The sequence below is a fragment of the Leopardus geoffroyi genome, chromosome C3 (genome assembly GCF_018350155.1).
Source record: "Leopardus geoffroyi isolate Oge1 chromosome C3, O.geoffroyi_Oge1_pat1.0, whole genome shotgun sequence".
Taxonomy (NCBI): Eukaryota; Metazoa; Chordata; class Mammalia; order Carnivora; family Felidae; genus Leopardus; species Leopardus geoffroyi.
Genome location: NC_059338.1, coordinates 49,656,812 through 49,680,126, shown reverse-complemented (window position 1 = coordinate 49,680,126; position 23,315 = coordinate 49,656,812). Strand labels below are relative to the sequence as shown.

Below are 23,315 nucleotides of genomic sequence, written 5' to 3'. Positions count from 1 at the left end.
TAGCTCAGGTTAAGAAGAAGTAAGGTTGGGAGCGCCTGGGTGGCTCAGTCAGTTGAGCGCCTGACTTGGGCTCAGGTTGTGATCTCTCGGTTTTGTGAGTTCTAGCCCCACATCGGGCTCGATGCTGTCAGCACAGAGCCTGCTTCAGATCCTCTGTCCTGCCCCGCCCTCCCGCCCCTCCCCTGCTTGCAGGAAGAGGTGCAGCGTGGGCTCTGGCCCTCACAGAAGCACCACAAGGTCCCACAACAGACACAGGGGTGGCTTCCCTGACACCCGCCCCCCCACCTTCTGCTACTTTCTCGGTTTTCAATTCTTTCCCCAAATATTCACTCCCGATTTTACAATTCAGTCCTTCCAAGAGCTCTTTTGATGAGGAGATCCTGAGAAGATAGGTGTTTCCAAATGGCCTGAAGGACTTATCAGAAAACAAAGCTTCTTACCGCATTTATTGGAACAAATAAAAGTACTTATTCTCCTCAAGAATGAGTAAAAGTACCCCCATCCCTGTGGTGTCAGGCGTCTGTTTTACCCCCACCGCACCACTCACTTTTTTGGGAATTATCACTCATGGAGTAGGATGAGTAGAGAACAAGAAACAAATGTAGAGGAGCTTGCCCCACAGACCGGCCATGGGCAGAGACTGGAGCTCACATCAACCTAAGCTGGGCACTCAACTCACACTCTGCTCTCTTCTCTGCATGGATTCACTTAGATGTGAGGTAATATGTTGTGGGGCTTTTTGTGGGTTTGTTTTTTTTTTTTACATTTTTTGTTGTAGTAAAACATACGTAACATAAAATTCATCATTGTAACCATTTTTACATGTACGGTTCGGTGACGTTAAGTATATTCTTCATTGTTGGGCAACCATCACCACCATCTAGCTCTCAAACGTTTTCATCTTCCCAAACTGAAACTCTGTACTCACTAAACAATAACCCCCTCAGTCTGTCCTCCCCCCAGCCCCTGGCAACCACCATTCTACTTCCTGTCTCTATGAATTTGACTACCCTCGGTACTTCCTAGGAGTGGAATCACACCATGTCTGTCCTCTTGTGACTGGCTTATGTCACTTAGCATAACGTCTTCAAGGTTCATCATGTGGCAGCATGGGTCGGAATTTCATTCCTTTTTAAGGCTGGATAATATTCCTGTTGTGTGTATACACCACATTTTTTCTACCCATTCATCTGTTGATGGACATCTGGTTTGTTTCCAGGCTGGCGCATTCTTAACTTACTCCCACAATTTAAGACTTGTGGACAATTTAAAATCAATTCCATGTATGGCGTATTTACTACTCATTGTGATAGGAATTGTGGGAGGTACAAAGGTGAATCAGACATGGTACCCGCTTTCAAAAAACTTATGCTACCTTGGGAAAGGAGGAGAGAAAGAAGTAAAAGTAACGAGCATTTGCTAATAGCTCACCACGCACCGGATAATTTGCCCAATTGCTGCATGTGTTGCCCACGACAACGTTGTGAGGTAGATATTGTAATATGAGAAAATGGAGGCTCACAGACCTTAAGTAACCACCTCCGAAGTGGTAAGACCAGGATGCGAACGCACATCTTAGATTCAGAATCCTGTGTTCATTCTACTAGACATGCTGCTCCCTCTGGTGCCAGGCAGAATGTGACAAATCCCAGGGAAAAAGCTACAGGAAAGTGGAAGGGAAGAAATGACCAGCCTCCTGAGGGGGCAGGCTCATGGCAGAGGTCGGTCTTGGAAGTCAGAAAGGTTTGTGTTTGACAGGGACAAGGGAGCAGAGGAAACTGCTTGAGCAGAGGAAAGGGGGGGTTGGCAGGAAATCTAAGTACACATGGAGGGACCAGAGGCGTTGTGTAACTTGAGGCTGCAGAGCAGAGCATGGCAAGGCCATGGACACAAAGAAATGCTAGCTTGAGGAGTCTGGACTCCACCATGTAGACCAAGGGGAGCCATTGCAGGTTTTCTGAGAAGAGACACAGTCACAGCTGTACTTTAGGAAGGTCACCATGGCAACAATGTATAACAAGGACAGAGGGGTGGGGGACGTTTAAAGGTTGGAAAGCCAGTCAGAAAGTTACTGGAATTAGCAGATGAAACATAATTGGCTGGAATGGAAAAGAGGATACGGAGGTGAGAGATATCTTGAGAGGTGGGGATGACAGAACCCGGCCACTGAGGCATTGTGAACAGAACGGCCATACATCCTGCTTTGCCTGGGACACCTTGCTTGCCTGGTGTAATTACTAACAGCCTCCTTTCCCTCTCCAATACAGACAAACTAGGACTATACAGTATGTGTCACACTATTTACTAGGAATAAGAAAACAGAATCGAAGATGCCTCTAAAAGATTCTGAACCTGGATTAATCAGGAAAGCGGTCACACCTTTAGAAACACTGGAGGTAAAGGAGGTTTTTTGGAAAGATGAGGAGCTTAGATTTGGACATGCTGAATTTGCTGCTGAGGTGAGGGTTTATTTCAGGGAGATAAGCACCTTGCCCATGGATTTGCGCTGTATCACATGAAGGAAGGCATCATTGACCTAAAAAAAATTCAAAAATATATGGTCACGGTTGCATATTTCAATAAGCATTCTCTGGTAGGCCGAGTCTTAAAATAGCCGAAATATTAAGACGTGTCTCCAATGAACTGTATACAACTAACTATGCAATACTAGCTGAACAATCACCATAAACTGAAAGGAAAATAATAATATTTAAGAATAACCCAGCTTCAGAATTTTTCTGTCCAAACTAACAATTTTCAACGTCGTCAGATAAGTGACAGCAGGTAAAAAGTCCTCAGGCCGCTCCATACTCTATTGTAATATTTCTGTGTGTTCTAGCTCTTGAAAGAATGCAGCCACTGCCAGAAGAATCAATAGTTTAATATTTTACAATTTTTATCTTCTTATTAAAATTGTCCTGTTTCCAGTGTAACCGAAATTGCAATCTATCTCAAATCCTATTTTTTTTTTAGAAGTACAAGGCTATAAAACATAAATTAAAAATCAGCCACGGTAATAAAAACAGTGCGATACTGGCGAGAGCATAAGTGCATCAACGGAACACACGAGAGCCCAAAACAGGCCCCCACGAAGACAGTCAACTGAGCCTTAACAAAGGAGCAAAGGCAAACTCAGTGCAGAGGGGACGGTCGTTTCAAGAAATGGCACGAGCGGGATGCCTGGGTGGCTCCGTCAGTTAAGCGTCCGCCTTTGGCTCAGGTCATGATCTCGCGGTCCGTGGGATGAAGCCCCGCGTTGGGCTCTGTGCTGACAGTGCGGAGCCTGCTTGGGATTTCCCTTCACTCTGCCTCTGCTACCCTCCCTCACGCTTGCTCTGTCTCTCTCTTCTTCTCCCTCTCAAAAATAAACATTTAAAAAAAATTAAGAAGAAGAAATGAACTATCAAGCCACAAAAAGACATGGGAGAACATTAAATGCATATTGGGTTTTTTTTCAAAAAATGTTTTAATGTTTATTTATTTTTGAGAGAGAGAGAGAGAGAGAGACAGAGTGTGAGCAGGGGTGGGGAGGGGCAGAGAGAGAGGAAGACACAGAACTCGAAGCAGGCTCCAGGCTCTGAGTTGTCAGCACAGAGCCAGACGCAGGGCTCAAACTCACGCACCGTGAGACCATGACCTGAACCAGAGTAGGATGCTTAACTGACTGAGTCACCCAGGCGCCCCTAAATGCATATTGTTAAGTAAGAGAAGCCAGTCTCAAAAGTCTGCATACTATACGATCCCAACCACACGACATTCTGTAAAAGCTAAAACTGTAGAGACAGTAAGAAGATCCGTGGCTGTCAGGGGTTGGGGTTGGGAGCAGGGGTGAATACATGGAGCCCAGGGGATTCTTTAGAGCACTGAAGCTGTTCTGTATGATACTGTAATGATGGATACATGACAGTATACGTTCGTTTTGGTAAAACGTATAGACCTGTACAGCACAAGAGTGATCCCTAATGTAAACCATGGACTTCAGTTAATAATAATGTATCAACATCGGCTTATCACTTGTAGCAAATGTACCACACCAATGCAATATGTTAATACTAGTGGAAACTGGGTGGTGGGAGAAGGAATATATGTGAATGCTACATACTTTCTGTGGAATTTTTCTGTAAACCTAAAACTGCTGGAAAAGTAAGTAAAGTCTACTGATTTTTAATAAAATAAATAACAAATGCACAAAATTAAAATTGAAAAAAGCAAACAGTAGAAGATAATAGAAGTGTCATTATTTGCATAGAATGTAATAATCTACATGGAAAACCTAATCAAAGCAACAGATAAGCAAATGAGAAAGGCCAGCATATTGTGAGATAGAGATCAGCTAACAAAAATTACTGACATCTATATAAAAAATAATCAAGTAGGAAATATAACAGAAATAAAATAGTGTTCTCAAAGGCAACAAATGCAGTAAAGTACTTATAATTAACATAATTAAGAACGGCCCACAGACTTTATGGAGAAAAACTTTGAAATTTATTTACAAACATGAAACATCTGAATAAATGGCAATATATCCCTCTTCACAAATGAGACAACATTGTAAAAACATCAGTACCTCCCCCAAATTAATCTATAATGTCGATGCAACTCCAATGTCAGTCAGATATTTTTCAGGAACTAAACAAATCTATTCCAAAATTTACCTAAAAGGATAAAGATTCACAAAGAATCTTTAGGAGTTTAAGAAAGAACAAAGGTTGGAATAGTGGCCCTTCAGATAGGAAAACATACTTCACAACTATAAAGACAACAACAGTATGATACTGTTATGGGAACAGATATCTGAACCAAGGGAATAGAAGAGGAAACAGAGTATATCTGGGAACTTGAAATAAGATGAAGGTAGCAACATAAATCAATGGAGAAACAATGAACTATTTGGTCTGGGAAAACTAGGTCACTGTAAGTAGAAAAATAAAAATTGCTTACCTAACGTATACCCAATACAGAGGTGACTTCAGATGGATTAAAAGCATGAAATAGTGTGAAATAAAAGTACAAAGTTAGTAGAGAAAAATAGAAAAGATCACTGTGACCCAGATATAACAAAGGACTTTTTAAATATATCCCAAATAGCACTAACCCACAAGGCAAAATATTGATGTGTTTGATTACATTAAATCTAGACAAAGATGACAGAGCAATGACAAATTTGGAGAGACAGACTTCTGCAAAGTCTCAAATTAGCATCTAGAACCTTGCTACTCACAGGGTGGTTCAAGGACCTGAGGCTTCTGTATCATCTGGGAGCTTATTAGAAATGCACCATCTTGAGCCCTTTCCTACCTTGACTGAATCATAATCTGCATCTTAACAAGATCCCCAGGTGATTCATACTCACATTAAAATTTGAGAACTGCAGATTACACAAGGAAATTTTGCAAATTAGTAAGAAAGAGACAGGAAGCCCTGCAGAAAATCGCATGAAGGGCTTAAAATGCTATTCAAAGAAGTGGAAACCTGAATGTTTACCAAATCTATAAAGAGATGCTTACATTGATTAGAAATCAGGGAGATGCAAATTAAAATAATAAGATGCCACTTTACACCCGTCAGTTTGGCAAAAATCAGAAAGTAGGACAATGCTACATATCAATGGGCTGGCGAAAGAAGAATTCGCGTGCACTGCTGGTGAGGGCGTGAACCAGTTGAGTCATCCTGGAGAGCGGTTTGCTGTCATACATCCTATGACCCAACAACCCTACTCCTGGGAAAATGCTCCCAAAGCAACATTGCACAGTCCCGACTGTGAGACTGTGTGACTGTGTATTATAGTGCTGACTATGGTGGCAGGGAATCAGGTCAAGGCCAGAGTGCATCACTAGGAAGCCGGTCTGTAAACTATGGCAGGTGCACACCGCTCTCTTCTAGGCAGCAGTGAGAAGCAATGAACCGGGTACAGCACCAGCAACATCGGTGGCACTTAAAAAGACAGCACTGAGTGAAAAATGGAGAAACGGAACAAGGTCTACTGCACAACCTTATGCTGTTAGGTATTTGTGTCACTTGAAAATCAACTAACACACAAAAAAATTGTATGTTTTACAAGGAAATATAATCCAAGCATACGTATCAAACACATTATAGAGACTGACTCTGAGGAGGGAAACAAGAGTAGAGAACGGTAGTGGGCAACGAGAATAAAGGGAATAAGTAAATACAGATATCCAGAAATACACAGACCTAAAAGCAGAAGACGGCCCAACAATGAAAATGTGCTTTGATTTTTTGGGATGAGCACTGGGTGTTGTATGTAAGCCAGTTCGACAATAAATCATATTCATTAAAAAAATAAAATGTAAAAAAAATAAAAATAGTAATAAAAAGAAACTGGGCTTTGAAATGAGGAATATGAATATAGCCAACCTTCCCACGGAAACTCTTCCCAAAAAGCATAGAAAAAAATAAGCAGAAAAACAAATCAATCAATCAAACAAGTCAATTCTCTGCAGCATGAAATCTCTCGTTTCAAAAACATCTGTCTTGCAGGGCTTTGTGCCTTACAGAGACCTTTCCAATCCACGTAAATTTAGACATACTCAAAGGAGGTAGAAAAGGTAGAAGAGGTCTAAGACACGTGTTTTGAAACATGCATCCCTGCCCTGTCGATCACTCAGAGGTACAGCTCCAGGCGACTTACAGCTGTATCTCACCGTCAGTTTGAAGCTGCCTGTTCCCAGAGATCTGTCTCAGCCCAAAGATAGGAAATACTCCGAAAGCAAGCGCGATTCGAGATAGCGATCCCTCTTTTACTGGCTTCCTAGAGAAATGAGGAATCTCCTACAGATTAATGTTGACATACAAAGAAAGTTGTCCGTTTAAGTTGTCCGTAAAAGTTGTCCATTTAAACAAGCTAAAGCTCGTTTTTAATCACTTGGCTTATGTATGTATGTATAGAACTGTAGCACATATTTACCTAACTTCTTTAAAAGATAATATTGGTGGGAAACACAAACTTTTTGTTCCGTGATTTGGGGATGTCATAATTTTGAACATCTGTGATTTTCCCTTCTGTTTTTCTGGGCTTCTATGTCCATTTGCCACGTCTGCTGTGATTGTAGCTACTTCTAAGAATAATCCAACTCTGTCTCCTTTCTACCTTGTGGTTTCTATCCAGGCAACCAGTGGTGTCCCGGACTGGATGCTCAGAGTGTGATAAGGCTCTGAGTGAGAAACTAAGAGGGAAAGTGCATGGCATCAGACCAGACTCTTTTGATAGCTAATTCAGATGCCTGGGGACATTTTCCCTCTGTGTTCTACAGGCTGCCCCCAGAGAGGGAGGCTGTTCCATACCGCTCCCTACATAGACACCCAGGCTGTTCCCAGAACCCTCCCTCACACAGGGTGAAGCCATAATTAAATCTGTCTCTGGAGATATGCAACTCAGAATAATATGGGGGCAGGGTGAGGATATTGCTTTTGTCTTAAGTTCTGCTCTTAGAATTTTTAATTAGCTTATCAAGCACGAATAATCAAAATAAGCTACAGTTCCCTAAATATATCATGCTGATTCATACCTCCTTAGAATCCAACTCTTTCCCCCTATTGTAACCCTGTCCTGAGATCTTCCCAACAAAACAAACGCCTAAAGTCTGTTTTTATTGACTGGCATACACACGGTACCCAGTGAATGCTGACAAAGAAAATAAACTCATGAGTGAATGACCACATCTAGGACTGAGTGGGATTGTTTTCAAAAGGTAAAAATGCTTAGTTAGTGATATGTCGTCAGAGTTGCATTATACTCCTCATGTCATTGCTCTAATACATGTTCATCTGAATCTTCTTTTAAAAGTCAGCCGATACATTTTACCAAAAAAGAGGTAGATGACAAATGAGCATGTGAAAACATACTCAAGATCAACAGAGCAATGCAAATTAAATCCACAGTCAGATACCGCTATAAACCTACTGGGACAGCCACCATTAAAGAAAACAGGTGACAATACAAAGTTCTGGCAGATGGCAAAAAACTAGACTCTCCCATATTGTTGGTGGGAATGCAAAAGAATACAACCATTCTCATAAACGGTTGGTCATTTATTAAAAGTTAAACATAGGGGAGCCTGGGTGGTGCAGTCAGTTAAGCATCTGACTTCGGTTCAGGTCATGATCTCACGGTTCGTGAGTTAGAGCCCCGTGTTGGGCTCTGTGCTGACAGCTCAGAGCCTGGAGGTTGCTTCGGATTCTGTGTCCCCCTCTCTCCCTGCCCCACTCCTGGTTGCACTCTGTCTCTCTCTGTTTCTCAAAAATGAATAAATGTTAAAAAAATTTTTTTTAAACTTAAAGAGTAATTTAATTTTTATGAATATTCCACAGATATGGGGCACCTGGGTGGCTCAGTTGGTTAAGTGTAAAACTCTTGGTTTCAGCTCAGGTCATGATCTCACAGTTCATGAGTTCGAGCCCCACATCACACCGGCGGTGTGGAGCCTGCTCAGGATTCTTTCTCTCTCCTTTTCGCTCTGGCCCTCCACTGCTCATGCTCTCTCTCTCACTCTCTCCCTCTCTCTCTCTCTCTCTCAAAATTAACAAGTAAAAAAAAAAAGAATATCCCACAGATAGGAGTGTCTGGGTGGCTCAGTCTGTTAAGCATCCAACTCTTGATCTCAGCTCAGGTCTTGATCTCAGGGTTGTGAGTTCAAGCCCCATGTTGGGATCTGTGCTGGGCATGAAAGTCTACCTTAAAGTAAAAAAGAATATTCCACACATACACTCAGGAAACTTCAAGTAAACAATTTCTATCTATCAAATCTATTCATGTAGTAACCTCACCTGACCTTGGTATAATAATCAAGCTCAGATCTCTAGGGTTTAAATATTGTCTAGTTGAGATGTGTGTGAGCTTCTCCCTACAGAACACAGACTTGGCACATCTAAATAAGACCATCCTCTGAACAGATCACGGGACACATTCATGGCCCACCCATCACGGCAAGGGTGCAACCCTTCAGCAAATAATACATTCTAGTTAAAATTCAAAATCTAAAGGCTGTTTCTCTAATCCTACCCATGAAATGTCAACATATGTGTTACAGTTCATGGGACGTGAAAAAGTTCAACTCTAACCATTTTATGATGGCGAGGTATTTTGCCTTAAACAATATATTAAGAGTTTGCTATGTGCTTTTACACGTGTTATCTTATGCGATCTTCATAACCACCTTAGTATATAGAGTATATTGCTGCCCCTATCACACATGAGGAAACTAAGGCACAGAGATGTGAGTAATTTGCCCATAGCCAGTTAAGTGGTAGGGCCAGGATCTGAACTCAGGTGGTCTAACCCCATAGCCCCCTCCTCTCAATCAGTCATTCAACAGATACATGAGTACCTGCCAGAATCTGGAGACAAAGAGATGCATGGCCCCTGCCCACATGGAGTTCATAGTCTATAGGAATGACAAGTATCGAGTAATTATGAGTAGATGAACAAAAAGCACAGAGGGCTACAGAAGTTCATACCCATGCCTACTAAAAAGACTATGGTACAAAGTATGTGGTCATATTAATATCAACTACCAAGGTCAAATCTATAAGCCCACGTATTCAGGAGAAAACACAAACTAGGAAACACTAGCATCTCTGATATTATATGTATATACTGGTGTATATACATACAGAGGTCATTTTCCAAGCCCCGACAGGTTCTGATAAATAATATTTTTCTAATACATTAACTAATTTACATAAAAAATATTACCCAGGCTTTACAGTTAAGTCAAATTAACGACATATATTCATTTAATCATCTTCATTTTAAAAGAATAAAACCTGAGTTCCTGGGTGGCTCAGTTGGTTCAATGTCTGACTCTTGGTTTCAGCTCAGGTCGTGATCTCCCAGTTTGTGGGATCGAGCCCTGATTTGGGCTCTGTGCTGACAGGGCAGAACCCGATTGAGATTCTCTTTCTCCCTCTCTCTGCCTCTCCCCAACTCACATTCTTTCACTCTGTCTCAAAATAAATTTAAAAAGTAAATTAAATTAAATTTTAAAAGACCTAAAATCTATAAATTCCAGTACTGCTTGGAAAAATCCAAGATTCCTGGTTGTTTTAACTATAAGATAGCTCTTTCACATAATAATTCTCTGATAGATGAACAAACTTTATACTCTAGAATAGGTTTCTAAGAAGCAACTTCCTCGTTTGTATGAGGAAAGGGTCTGCCTTAGACATAAGGAGCCCAGAATCTGGCTTCAAACCAACCTGGACTGGATTCCAGGTCTGTCACTTACTATATAATATCGAGCAGGTTTCTTAGCTCCTACAAGTCTTGATTTCTTCATCTGTAAAACGTGATAAAAATGGCTCACACGTCAAGGGAGCGTCACAAAGATGAAATGAGAAAATACATGTAAAAGTGTTTAGCACCGTTCTTGACCCATAGGATACACCTAACCTATGGGGGCTGCCATTATTATATTATTACTATTCCTCTATGTGGTTTGAATATTGAAAAAAAGAGACAGAGAAAGAAAAGAAATAGTAAAGGGACGGTGTGTGAATGAAATGTTTGAAATTGTTAGGGAGAATGGTCTCAGAGGGCCCGGTGATAGCAGGAAGGTCAGCAGTGCGGGAAGAATCAGAAAAACCCTACATGTGGAGCCCTCATTGGAAAGGAGAGGACAAGCTGACAGGAGGGTAGTAATTAGATAGCTAATTTGTGTTTAAGAGAAGAGAGAAATTCGGGCACGTGGGGGGCTCAGTCAGTTAAGTGTCTGATTCTCAGTTTCAGTTCAGGTCATGATCTCAAGTTTTGTGGCTTCAAACCCCACATCTGGCTCTGTGCTGACAGTGTGGAGCCTGCTTGGGATTCTCTCTCTCTCCTCCTGTCTCTGCGCCTCCCCTGCCCACTCTCTATCTCTCTCAAAATAAATAAGTAAACTTTTAAAAAAGAGAGAACAGAGGGGCACGTGGGTGGCGCATTCAGTTAAGCATCTGACTTCAGCTCAGGTCATGATCTCACAGTTTGTGGGTTTGAGCCCCATGTCGAGCTCTGTGCTGACAACTTGGAGCCTGGAGCCTGCTTCAGATTCTGTGTCTCCCTCTCTGCCCCTTCCCCGCTCGCACTCTATCTCCCAAAAATAAGTAAACATTAAAAAAATTTTTTTAATTAAAAAAAAGAACAGAGAACTTCAGTGTGAGTGATTAAAACAATAATCCAACTCTGGTTTTCTCTCATGCCTGAGCAGCACTTAGAACACGTCAGTGGAGAGAAGAGACTGTTTAAACTAGCAAGTGTTTCCGTACCCGTCCTAACTGTCCTCATCTTCTATCGACAGGTATACATGAGCTTTAGGTAAAGCAAACCTCGGTTCACAGGCACATGATAAAAGTCACAAGACGGAAGGGGACTCAGCAATTCTGGAAACTGGTGGTTTTCAAGTTTTTTAAGCCACAAAACCTTTTAACACAAGAAACAGATGAACAAAAAGGTAAAAATGTGCAGCTACTCAGACCCCAGCAGAGATGGGGTCCCAGAGGCCAGGCAGCTCGGGTCACCTGCCCACCCCCGCACACTGCCGCCCCTGAAGTACATAACCTGCTGCAGAGGCGTGGAGACTGATGGTCGGAGGGCAGAGGAGACTTCCACGAAGGAGCCACTAAAGGCACAGGTGGAAATAGAATCCGACCAGTTTTCCCATGACCAGTCAGGTTCTCTTTTTACCACCAAATGCTACCCTCTTGACTGATGTACCAAAAAGGAGAAGAAGAAAGTAAACCATGTTTGAGAAGAATATGCCCCAGCATAGGAAAAAATAAAAATAAATATGGAAGGCTGATGAGCAGTAAAGTCTGGCACTGACAGCTTGGGCTCAACTAATCTGCACGGGAACAAAACGCTGCCCCATCCAGGGCCGACTCAAGCTACCAAAACAGTTTTTTGAATGTTAAAACAAATTAAGCCAAAAAAAAAAAAAAAAAAAAAGGAAAAGAAAAGGCTTCGCAGTGAATTCACAGTGAATACCTAACAGATTCACATTTACAACTATATTGCATATGCATGCACACAATTACAGGGGAGGAAGTCTAAGCCACATTAATGGGACTGAGGGGGAATGAAAGAAGGGAGTGAACAGCCAACAAAATTAACTACAGTGACTAATGGATGAATTACAGTCTTATGATGCTGGGCATGATACAGTGTTTTGTTCTCAGAACCTCGGCTTAGATCATCTGGTTGTACTTTAAAGCGTCTGTATGCTAAAATCAAAGGTCAAGTTAAATGCTTGCTTCTTAGACTTGTATGTTGTGGAGTTCAGAGTTCATTTAAACACGGGTAAATTATTTTCTAAAGCACCATCACTTCCCCCTGCTTAAGAAACCCATGACATACATACAGTCTCAATATCCAGCTTCTTCATGGCCTGTGCAAATTCGGTTTCCCAGGTGGCTCACTAGGCCTGAGGCTACGGCCGTACAAACCAGAAGATGGGGAGAAATCCTGTGGCCCCGCAGCCCGTGAGACTCCATTATTCTGCATTGCATTTTTACCTTTTCATTGCATAAAAGGAGGATTTATGGGCTCCAGAGAGAAACTACCCAGTCGTTCGACACAGATTATGTGCTGGCATTAGGCACATCACATCCCTTAAAAGCATCTCACCTCCTCCAGCTTAAAAACCGCTCCGATGTGTGGCTGGATGCGCCCTTGCTGGCAGTACTGAAGAGCAGAGGACAGGATTCTGGAGAAGACAGGAAAGTTCTGCTCTTTGTATCGGCCCCAGTACAGCCCCATAGCAGAGACATTCTTCAGGAGCAGAAGGTTGGCTGGCACAGAAGCAATGGTTCCTCCAGCAAAACCCACCACCACAATCCTGCCCTCCCAGGCCAGGCTGAGGGAAGAAAAGAGAAGAAGAAGAAATTATACAAAGCAATGTATATTCACATTCATTGGAATGGCTACTATAAAAAACAACAACAACAACAGGAAATAACAAATGTTAGCAAGGATGTAGAGAAACTGGAACCCTCATGTACTGTGGGTGGGACTGTGAAATGGTTCAAGTGGAAAACAGTATGGAGGTTCCTCAGATAACTAAAAATGGAACTTACCATACAATCAGGCAATGCCATTCTGGGTCTCTATCCAAAATAACCGAAAACAGGGTCTTTTTCTTAAACGTTTTTTTAAAGTTTAGTTATTTACTAGAGAGAAAGAGAGAGCACAAGCGGGGGAGAGGGACAGAGAGAGGGAGACGCAGAATCTAAAGCAGGCTCTAGGCTCTCAGCTGTCAGCACAGAGCCCAACGAGGGGCTTGAACTCACGAAACCCGATATCATGACCTGAATAAAAGTGGGACACTTAACTAACTGAGCCACCAGGCACCTTGAAAATAGGATCTTGAAGAGATAGTTTCACTCCCACGTTCATAGCAGCACTATCTACAATAGCCAAGAGGTAGAAACAACCCAAATGTCCCTGAACTGATGGATGGATAAACAAAATGTGTTATATACATACAACAGAGTATTATTCAGCTTTAAAAAGGAAGGAAATCCTGGGGCGCCTGGGTGGCTCAGTCGGTTGGGCATCCGACTTCGGCTCAGGTCACGATCTCACAGTTTGTGAGTTCGAGCCCCGTGTCGGGCTCTGTGCTGACAGCTCAGAGCCTGGAGCCTGATTCAGATTCTGTGTCTCCCTCTCTCTCTGCCCCTCCCCTACTCACACTCTGTCTCTCTCTCTCTCAAAAATAAATAAATATTAAAAAAAATTAGAAAAAAAAAGGAAGGAAATCCTGTCACATGCTATGTCATAGATGAACCTTGAGGACATCATGCTAAATGAGATAAGTGAGTTACGGAAAGACAAATACTGTAGGCTTCCACTATTTTGAGGGATCTAAAGTAGTCAAAGTCATAAAAACAGAAAATAAAGTGGTGGTTACCAGGGGCTGGGTGGAGGGAGAAATAGGAATTGTTAAATGGGTAAAGAATTTCAGATTTGCAAGATGAAAAAAATTGTGGAGATCTACCTCGCAACAATATAAATATACTTTACACTATGGAACTATATACTTAAAAATGGTTAATGTAAAAAATAGCTACTATAGCAAATTTTATGTTATGTATTTTTTTTCTAGCCACAGTAAAAAGTGTAGAATGAAAAAAAGCAATCTACATTAATTCATAGAGATAAAAAGTAGAAGTTATCAGGGAGGTGGGGGAGGGGGAGAGGGGCAGTTATTACTTAACAGGTATAGAGTATTAGTTGGGGACAGTTACACAACATTGGGAGCATACTTAATGTCACTGAATTGTACATTTACAAGTGTTTAAAATGGTAAGTACTAAGTTATGTATATTTTATCACAACTTAAAAAAGCAGCATGCGGGACGCCTGGGTGGCTCAGTCGGTTAAGCGGCCGACTTCGGCTCAGGTCATGATCTCGCGGTCCGTGAGTTCGAGCCCCGCGTCGGGCTCTGTGCTGACAGCTCAGAGCCTAGAGCCTGTTTCAGATTCTGTGTCTCCCTCTCTCTCTGCCCCTCCCCTGTTCATGCTCTGTCTCTCCCTGTCTCAAAAATAAATAAAACGTTAAAAAATTAAAAAAAAAAAAAAAAAAAGCAGCATGCATTAAACCCCCAGCTAGGAATTCCTCTTAACTTTACAAACTGGCAGAGGTGACCCCCCCTGTATCACTCTGCATTCTTCAGTAGGAACCATAAAAATAAGTCATAAGCAAGACAGTAGGAGGCCAGAGGAATGAGCCAGTTTTATAAGAGGACCGACTTTAGAATTAAGGCTAGAGGAGCACGTAGGTGGCTCAGCCAGTTGAGGGTCTGACTTCAGCTCAGGTCATGATCTCACAGTTCCTGGGTTCGAGCCTTACGTCGGGCCCTGTGCTGATAGCTCGGAGCCTGGAGTCTGCTTCTGATTCTGTGTTTCCCTCTCTTTCTGTCCCTCCCCTGCTCATGCTCTAACTCTCAAAAAAAAAAAAAAAAAAAAAAAGAATTAAGGCTATCTATTTAACTACTCCTCTACTTCATAGAAGGAAACATTCCATATGCTATACTTCAAGACAACTCAGGGATGTCTGGGTGGCTCAGTCAGTTAAGCGTCTGACTCTTGATTTCTGCTCAGGTCACGATCTCACGGTTCATGGGATCGAGTCCCACCTCTGGCTCTACACTGTCAGCGCAGAGCCTGCTGGGGATTCTCTCTCTCCCTCCCTCTCTACCTCTCCCCTGCTTGCTTGCTTTCTCTCAAATAAAAATAAATTAATTAATTAATAATAATAAAAAATAAAAAATAAAAAAGACAACTCAGTTTGAAGATTTTGAACTTAGGAACAGGAATAAAAAGATAGGTACCTTAATGAAACATCATTTGCTTTGTAAAAAAGAAAACTTACTTTAGGAGTCCTTTAAGTTATGTGCTTCTCTAGAGAATGTTGAATAATCTATAAAAATTCACACAAGTTTTCTGCAGCCCATTCTGAGAAGCACGATACAGTTTCACACTAAGCAAGAAGTTATAAAAATGCATTTTATTAACATCTTTGATCCAAAATGCATATATATTTGTTTGGCTTTTGCTTTTTGCTTTTCTTCATTAGAGGGAAGTAAGAAGTCATTGGCACAACACTTTTACCCATTACCTAGAAAGCAAGAGAAAGGTAAGAGTTAGGAGCTCTCTGTCCTGGCTCTCCATTGAGTCAACACACCCCTTCCTTTGCTTCTGTAAGCACAGTACCCAGCACAGTGCAGTGATGCTCAGGGGCTATAGAACCAACTGGTTCCCTTCTGCGGGTAAGGTATTCTCTCTGCTTCTGTTTCCTCAACTTTAAAATGAGATAAACCAGGGGCGCCTGGGTGGCGCAGTTGGTTAAGCGTCCGACTTCAGCCAGGTCACGATCTCGCGGTCCGTGAGTTCGAGCCCTGCGTCAGGCTCTGGGCTGATGGCTCAGAGCCTGGAGCCTGTTTCCGATTCTGTGTCTCCCTCTCTCTCTGCCCCTCCCCCGTTCATGCTCTGTCTCTCTCTGCCCCAAAAATAAATAAAAAACGTTGGAAAAAAAAAATTAAAATAAAATAAAATAAAATGAGATAAACCAGGGACGCCCGGGTGCCTCAGTTGGTTGAGCGTCCAACTTAGGCTCAGGTTGTGATCTCACAGTCCGTGAGTTCGAGCCCAGCATCGGGCTCTGTGCTGACAGCTCAGAGCCTAGAGCCTGCTTTGGATTCTGTGTCTCCCTCTCTCTCTGTCCCTCCCCTGCTCACACTCTGTCTCTCTCTCTCAAAATTAAACATTAAAATAATAATAATAATAAAAATAAATAAAAACAGAAGGACAATTGGTGTGGATACAACAGTCCCACTTTAACTCCAATGATTTTCTTTTAATAAAACAAGCCAAGGGGCGCCTGGGTGGCTTGGTCGGTTAAGCGTCCGACTTCAGCTCAGGTCATGATCTCGCGGTCCGTGAGTTCGAGCCCCGCGTCGGGCTCTGGGCTGACGGCTCAGAGCCTGGAGCCTGTTTCAGATTCTGTGTCTCCTTCTCTCTCTGCCCCTCCCCTGTTCATGCTCTGTCTCTCTCTGTCTCAAAAAAAACAAAAACAAAAACAAAAACAAAAACAAAAACAAAAGAAGTTAAAAAAAAAAACAAAAAAACAAGCCAAGGAGACACCTAGATTGCTGGCTGCTTCTGAAACCAGGGAGATCAAAAGAGTCTACACTTGGGTGCACAGATAGCTAGGGAACGGCCATGCCAGTCATTCTAACATCTGAACGATGATCTCAAGAATTAGCCAGACAATGTATTTAAAGTAGTTAATGGGGGCCGGCATAGCTGAATTTAACACATGAATAATTTCTAAAGCATTCGATATTGCTAACTAGAGAGTCTACAGTCATTTTTTGGATATTTTCCAGTTGGATATCTTGTTTTTCTATATTTAAGCATTTCCTGATTTTCCCTCTGCTTCTATTGCTTTTCACCCTCCCACTCAGCTGTTCTCGTTGATGCCAATGCCTATAGGAAAAGTGAGCAGCAAAAATGGAAGAGAAGCAAGGCCAGAAGGAAGACGGGTCTAGAAAGGTTTCAGCAGATCCCCAGGTCCAGCCCCCTCTGGGAAGACCACTACATGCACCTGCGGAGAGCCTCCAGGAAGACATCTCCTCCCACAGCGTCGATGACCACGTTCACCCCATCACTGCCCACCAGCTTCCTCACTGCCTCCTTCAGGCTGCCCTGACTATAGTTCACGATGGACTGTGCACCCTTCCGCATCGCCAGCCTGCACTTCTCGTCACTTCCGGCTGCAGCTATTACCTGCAGAAAGAATACAAAGCTTTCGGCGATCCAGAATATGTATCAAAAGGGGTTCACCCCACCCACCCAGCCTCCAACCACAAAGAGTACTAAACAAGGAAGCCGACGTCACCTTGCTACCCTAGCGTCAGCCTCAATCCCACACGTCAGGGCCAACAGACAGCGCCATCACACTGGCCCCTCTGTCCCCCCCACCCCCACTGGCCATGGGATCCACATTTCCGGGAATCCTGGAACGCCAATGAGTCTGGCTAGGAGATGGTTCAGGGGACACTCAGAAAGTCTTACCCAATGGGGCGCCTGGGTGGCTCAGTAGGTTAAGCGTCCAACTCTTGATTTCAGCTCAGGTCATGATCTCACGGTTCATGAGTTGCAGCCCCATATCGGACTCATGCTGACAGTGCGGACCCTTCTTGGGATTCTCTCTCTCCCTCCCTCTCTCTCCCCACCCGCCCTCACGTGCTCTGTCTATCTCAAAAAAAAGTCTGAAAGTCTTCTCCAAATATGAATTAAACCACCTTTTAATGAATACCTACTATGAGTCAAGTAATAAAGATACCCAAGCTTAGAGTCAAGGTAGCAAGATAAAGCAGTATGATGATGGGGAAGTACAGACAGCTTCAGAAGTGCAGGGGAGAGGTATCCAATCTAGACCTAGATCACGAAAGGCTTCCCAGAGAGTAAAACATGACTCAGTGGAAAGATCTTGAAGCTGGAAAGACCTGAATTCAAATCCTGACTCTGCTACTAACTAGCAGTGTTACCCAAGACAAATTACTTAGCAAGAAATAATACTTACTTAATGTTACTATGTGCCAGGTACTACCCTAAATGCTTTATGTATATTAATAACTCACTTAGTCTTATCTTAATAGCCCAATGATATACACGCTATTAGCGTCCCCATTTTAGAGATAAAGAAACAAAGGCAAAAGAAGTTCAGTAACTTGCCCAAGGTCACAGAGTTAATGGGAGGCAGAACTGGGATCCAACCCCAAGTAATCCATCTCCAGAGTTCATGCTTTTAACCTCTATTCTGTCCACCAGCTTCCCTCAACTTACCCCATCTATAAAACAAGATTTATTTTTAAAATCAAATGGGGGGCACCCGAGTGGCTCAGTCGGTTAAGGGTCCGACTTCGGCTCAGGTCATGATCTCACGACTCGTGAGTTTGAGCCCCACGTCAGGCTCTGTGCTGACAGCTCAGAGCCTGGAGCCTGTTTCAAGTTCTGTTGTCTCCCTCTCTCTCTGCCCCTCCCCTGCTCATGCTCTGTCTCTCTCTCAAAAATAAATAAACATTAAAAAGAATTTTTAATCAAATGGAATACTGTACATAAAGCACTTGGAAAACAAAGTGTTAGATAAATTGACTCTATTGTTACACATACACAATCACTTATTCTATTTAAACCTCATAAGAACATTATGGGGGAGGTATAATTCCTCCCATTCTATAGATGGAGACCCAGATCTAGAGGTTGAGTAATTAACCCAGAATTAGCCAGGCAGTTAAGTGGTAGAACAATTATGCAAACCCAATGCTGCCTGCCTCCAAAGCCCACGCTTTTCCACTCCACCACTCTGGGAGAAAGCCATGCTGAAAGCCTGGCAAAGATGGCCATGGGCCACACTGTGAGGAGGCTGGGGTTTGGAAGTCTCCAGAAGTACTTCTAACACGTAAGTACCGCCTAAAAGTGCCTCATCACTGGATAGCACCCACCAGCCTGAGCAGTTTGGCCCCAAGGTGACATCCAGAACATGCATTCAAACACACAAGGACATCAATGCCCTTAAGATATTTCACACTCACCCATGACTCGTTGAAACTAAAAGCTACGCTCAGATACTCCCCAGGGGAACCCTCAAGTAGCTGCAAATTCACTGACGGTCATCAGCACACAGTGCCACAGAGGGCTGACACCAGCCTAGGGTCTGGGACTTGAGGCCAATCTCGCTTCTCACAAGGTGCCAGGGAGGCCTGACACGAATCATGGTCTCCCCTGGTGGCTCACCTTCTTTATCTGTGAAATAGGGGTAATAAACACATTACCCATCTCCCAGGGGTGTGTTAGGATCCAAGGAAAGATAATTGGTGTGGAGGCACTTTGAAAGCAACATGAAATGCTGTGAATGGAAGGTGTTCTCAAAACAACCCGTTACAAGTAGGTGGCCTGATGAGATTTCTAAAGTTGTTTTTATTATTTTGCTGTTGTTTGCATTTGCTTAAAACAGTTATGGCTGCTAAAGAAAATACAGCTTGGGTTAATTTTAATATCTGAATCAAAATGAGTTTTTCTCTCTACTTAACCTACTATAATGATCTAAAACAAATGGTGCAATTTTATCTTCCAAGAAATGTTAAATAGTCAGTGGTTCTAGACAATGAGACTAATTTTGGTCTCCCCACTGAGAGGTGCTAAAAGCCCTAGCTTTGATATGAAATGTGTTAATATTCCATGGAGAGCCTCCTGGTACCCAAGATTGCTTTCAGAACTCACATGTGCTTCCCCAAAAGAACTTAATGCGAGAAAGGAGAGGGGCCACCAGAAGAAATTCCAAGGCAATCCACTTATCTCCAAACCTGTGTATCTTGGTGCCTTCTGGATACCCCAACTGCACGCTCCACAGAAACCTCACACTTAATGCCTCCAAACCTGAGCTCACCAGTTCCTCCTGTCTTCTCAACTGCAATAAATGGCAAATCCACACGTTAACCTAGTTTGCTCCTTCCCACTCAATGTCTAATAATAACCGGATCCCTTTTTAAGAGATTCTCGCCGACATGCCGTGCCCTCTAATAGGCGTGCTGCACGTGTAATTTCAATATTCCCACAACGACCCTATGAGGAAAGCTTTATTTTACCAATGAGGAAACTGAAGCAATTAAGCGAGAGGCAGAGTTGGAATTTGAACCTAGGTCAGACTAATTTCAAAGTCCTTGTTCCCTCAACTGTATTAGGGAATGCTCTCCCGGCATCAAACTCTATTCTTTTCTTCTTCAATATCGCTCAACTCATTGCTTCCAGTGCCTCGGTTCCAGTATCATCACCTGTGGCTTGGATCACCCCAAGAGGCTGCTCTACATGCCTCCAGACCACCCCTGACTTTGCCGCATTCCTCATCCCCCCTCCTACCAGAATGAACTCTGCAAAATGCAAATACAATCATGGTACTTCCTAGTTCAAAGTCTTTAATAGCTCTCGATGGCTTCCAATAAATGTTCAAATTCTTCAGCGGTGCATGATCTGGTCTCTGCCCACCTCCCTGGAGTCACCTCCCACCATTCCCCACACAGACCCTTTGTTCCACAGTTGCTACCAGCAATTCCCTGAATGCAACATGTGACATTCCATGTCTCTGTCCTCTGATCTGCCCTTCCACCACTAAAATGGCCCTCACTTCCCTGCTTCCTCCGTTCAACTGCTACCAGTCCTTCAAAAGTCAGCTTAAATGTCTACCTCCAAGAAATCCTCCTTATCTGATACCCACAGCCTCAGAGTGATACCCCTACAGGGACTTGGGTCTTTCTTTCCTTTGTTTATCCTTTCATTTAAGAAATAGTTATTCAGGGTGCCTGGGTGGCTCAGTTGGTTAAGTGGCTGACTCTCCATTTCAGCACAGGTCTTGATCTCAAGGTGGTAAGATCAAGTCCTGCATCAGGCTCAGTGCTAAGTGTAAAGCCTGCTTAAGATTCTCTCTCTCCCTCTCTCTCTCTCTGACCCTTCCATGTGCACTCATGTGGTCACTTGCTCTCTCTCAAAAAAAAAAAAAAATTATAGGGGCGCCTGGGTGGCTCATTCGGTTAAGCGTCCAACTTCGGCTCAGGTCATGATCTCGCGGTCCATGAGTTCGAGCCCCGTGTCGGGCTCTGTGCTGACCGCTCAGAGACTGGAGCCTGTTTCAGATTCTGTGTCTCCCTCTCTCTCTGACCCTCCCCCGTTCATGCCCTGTCTCTCTCTGTCTCAAAATTAAACGTTAAAAAAAAATTTTTTTTTTAAATATGTAAGAAATAGCTATTGAGTGCCTGCTATGGTCTAGGTACCATGCCTGGTGCTAGGACTACAATAATGAGCCAAAAAGACACTATTCCTGCCTTCATGGGGATTACAGTCAAGTAGGAAGGAGGCACTAATCCAAAAATGACAAAAGTAAAGGCTAGACCACACACTGAGTGTACCATGAAAGAGACGTACAGGATGCTATGAGACCATATACAAACAGCCAGGGGCTGGGATGTGGGGACAGATTACCATCTCCTGAGGGACAAAGAATACTTCCCTGAAAATATGACATCTGAGTTTAAATTTGAAGTGCGGGGGCAGACAGTTCAGAAGAGCATTACAGGTAGAGGAAATGGAATCTGCAGAAGCCACGGGGCAAGTCAGGCCTTGCCAGGTTTTGGTAACCAGAAGGAAGAGTGATCTACTCCAAGGTCCCCTCATCAGTCTGCAGGCAAACAGATGGCAAGACCCTAATCTGGGTTATTTTATCTCCTCAGTGCCTTGCGCGTGATACTCATGAATGAACGAATGAATATATTCTATCTAGGTTTGAAAACTGGAGGAATGATTTTTTTTTTTTTAATGTTTATTCATTTCTCGAGAGAGAGAGTGGAAGCAGGAGAGTGGCAGAGAGAGAGGGAGACACAGAGTCGGAAGCAGGCTCCAGGCTCTGAGCTGTCAGCACAGAGCCCGACGCGGGGCTCAAACTCACGGACCGCGAGATCGTGATCTGAGTGGAAGTTGGACACTTAACCGACTGAGCCACCCAGGCGCCCCAGGGATGACTTTTTTTTTTTTTTTTAACAGAGAATCTAACATGCAAATACCTTAGCCTGAAGAACATTTGTTGCCACATCTATCACTGCAAGGCCTGTGGCTCCAGCTGCTGCTGTCACTAAAACAGTTTCTCTGCCAGAGAAAGATGAATATTACTTCGGAAAGCTTCAAAAATCATGCAACCGTATGATTTCATGAACATTTTAAAGCCAGAAGAGAACTTCGAGGCCATTTCACTCAACCCTTCACGGACACCCACTCTCCAGACTTTGGAGATGGGTTATGTATGTGACTGCTTGACCTGTGCGAATTTGGTCTGGTTGAAGACTTCCCAGGAAAAATATTCCTTAATCTCTCTAGAGGTTTCTGCTCCAGAAATTCTGCCCTAGAATCATTCTCACGTTAAACGTTGCTGAATTTTAGAAGGCGTCGATCATGTAATGGTCACTGCTCAATTCAATGCTCAGGCTCTCTAAAAAGGGCAAGAGGCATATTATTTCAGGTAAAGTGGGAAAATTCTGCACGTTTGAGTTTGAAATACCCCAGGTAGGCACACACAACCAAGCTTCACAGAAAGAAACAAATGCCACAGGACTCTGTTAAAACCAGACTGGAGCGAGTTTACATAAACCAACTCTAAAATTTAAGGTTTGCTAGGAGGTGATCTCGAGTGGCCAGGTTTGAAAGACAGATCTCTCCCAATTGCTGTTGGCCAAGTTCACAGTCTACCATTCCATCTCAGACAAAAGGATATCTCCACTATCAACAGACCCTTCTCTTGGGTCACTACCTTCCTTTGGCCCTTCCTCACATAGACCAGACAGGGAGCAGAGAAGAAGGGGCAAGGCCTTGGTGGGCACTTCTCATATCAGACAGAGACACCACCTAGCCCTCTTGTCTACGTAGTCTCTTACCCAGGCCGAGTACAGGCCCGATGCTCCAAGGCCAAAATAGCAGTGACATAAGATACAGGCAAGGTAGCAGCTTCTCGGAGGGGGACCCCTTCTGGAATCTGCCACAGTGTCTATAAAAAGAGATAACAGTAACTTAGGGATTAAGCACATGTACCTGTTCACAGAGGCTTCTCAGTAAATATTATGATCTGATTGACTGACTGATTTGCAAGGAAACCAAGCTTGTCAGGAACCATGCCCAGGGTAGAAGTTAAAACCAAGCAAGGTGTGACAGAGTTCAGAACTTGGGTGTACGAGTCTTCGAAGATCCTAAGGCTGGCATCTGGCTCAGGAAGGAA

General features: G+C 43.2%; 1 protein-coding gene across 8 annotated transcripts in view; it reads right to left on the bottom strand.

Annotated features, from left to right (window-relative positions):
* Positions 1–23,315, bottom strand: part of LOC123585013 (quinone oxidoreductase-like protein 2) — a 29,843-nt gene that overhangs the window by 806 nt on the left and 5,722 nt on the right. For 2 of the 8 annotated variants that reach the window (XR_006705844.1, XR_006705845.1), the window contains exons 6-11: positions 22,978–23,087; positions 22,114–22,195; positions 17,103–17,284; positions 12,623–12,851; positions 11,266–11,704; positions 2,489–2,536 (exon numbers count right to left, since the gene is read on the bottom strand). Coding sequence is in view for 3 of the 8 variants with exons in the window: in XM_045452788.1 (XP_045308744.1) it covers positions 2,489–2,536; positions 12,623–12,851; positions 17,103–17,284; positions 22,114–22,195; positions 22,978–23,087 (651 nt within the window). In the remaining 5 variants the exon portion in view is untranslated. Of the gene's footprint in view, positions 1–1,273; positions 2,537–11,265; positions 11,705–12,622; positions 12,852–17,102; positions 17,285–22,113; positions 22,196–22,977; positions 23,088–23,315 lie in introns of those variants that run through there. The other 6 variants (XM_045452788.1, XM_045452789.1, XR_006705843.1 and 3 more) reach the window with 5 other exon arrangements.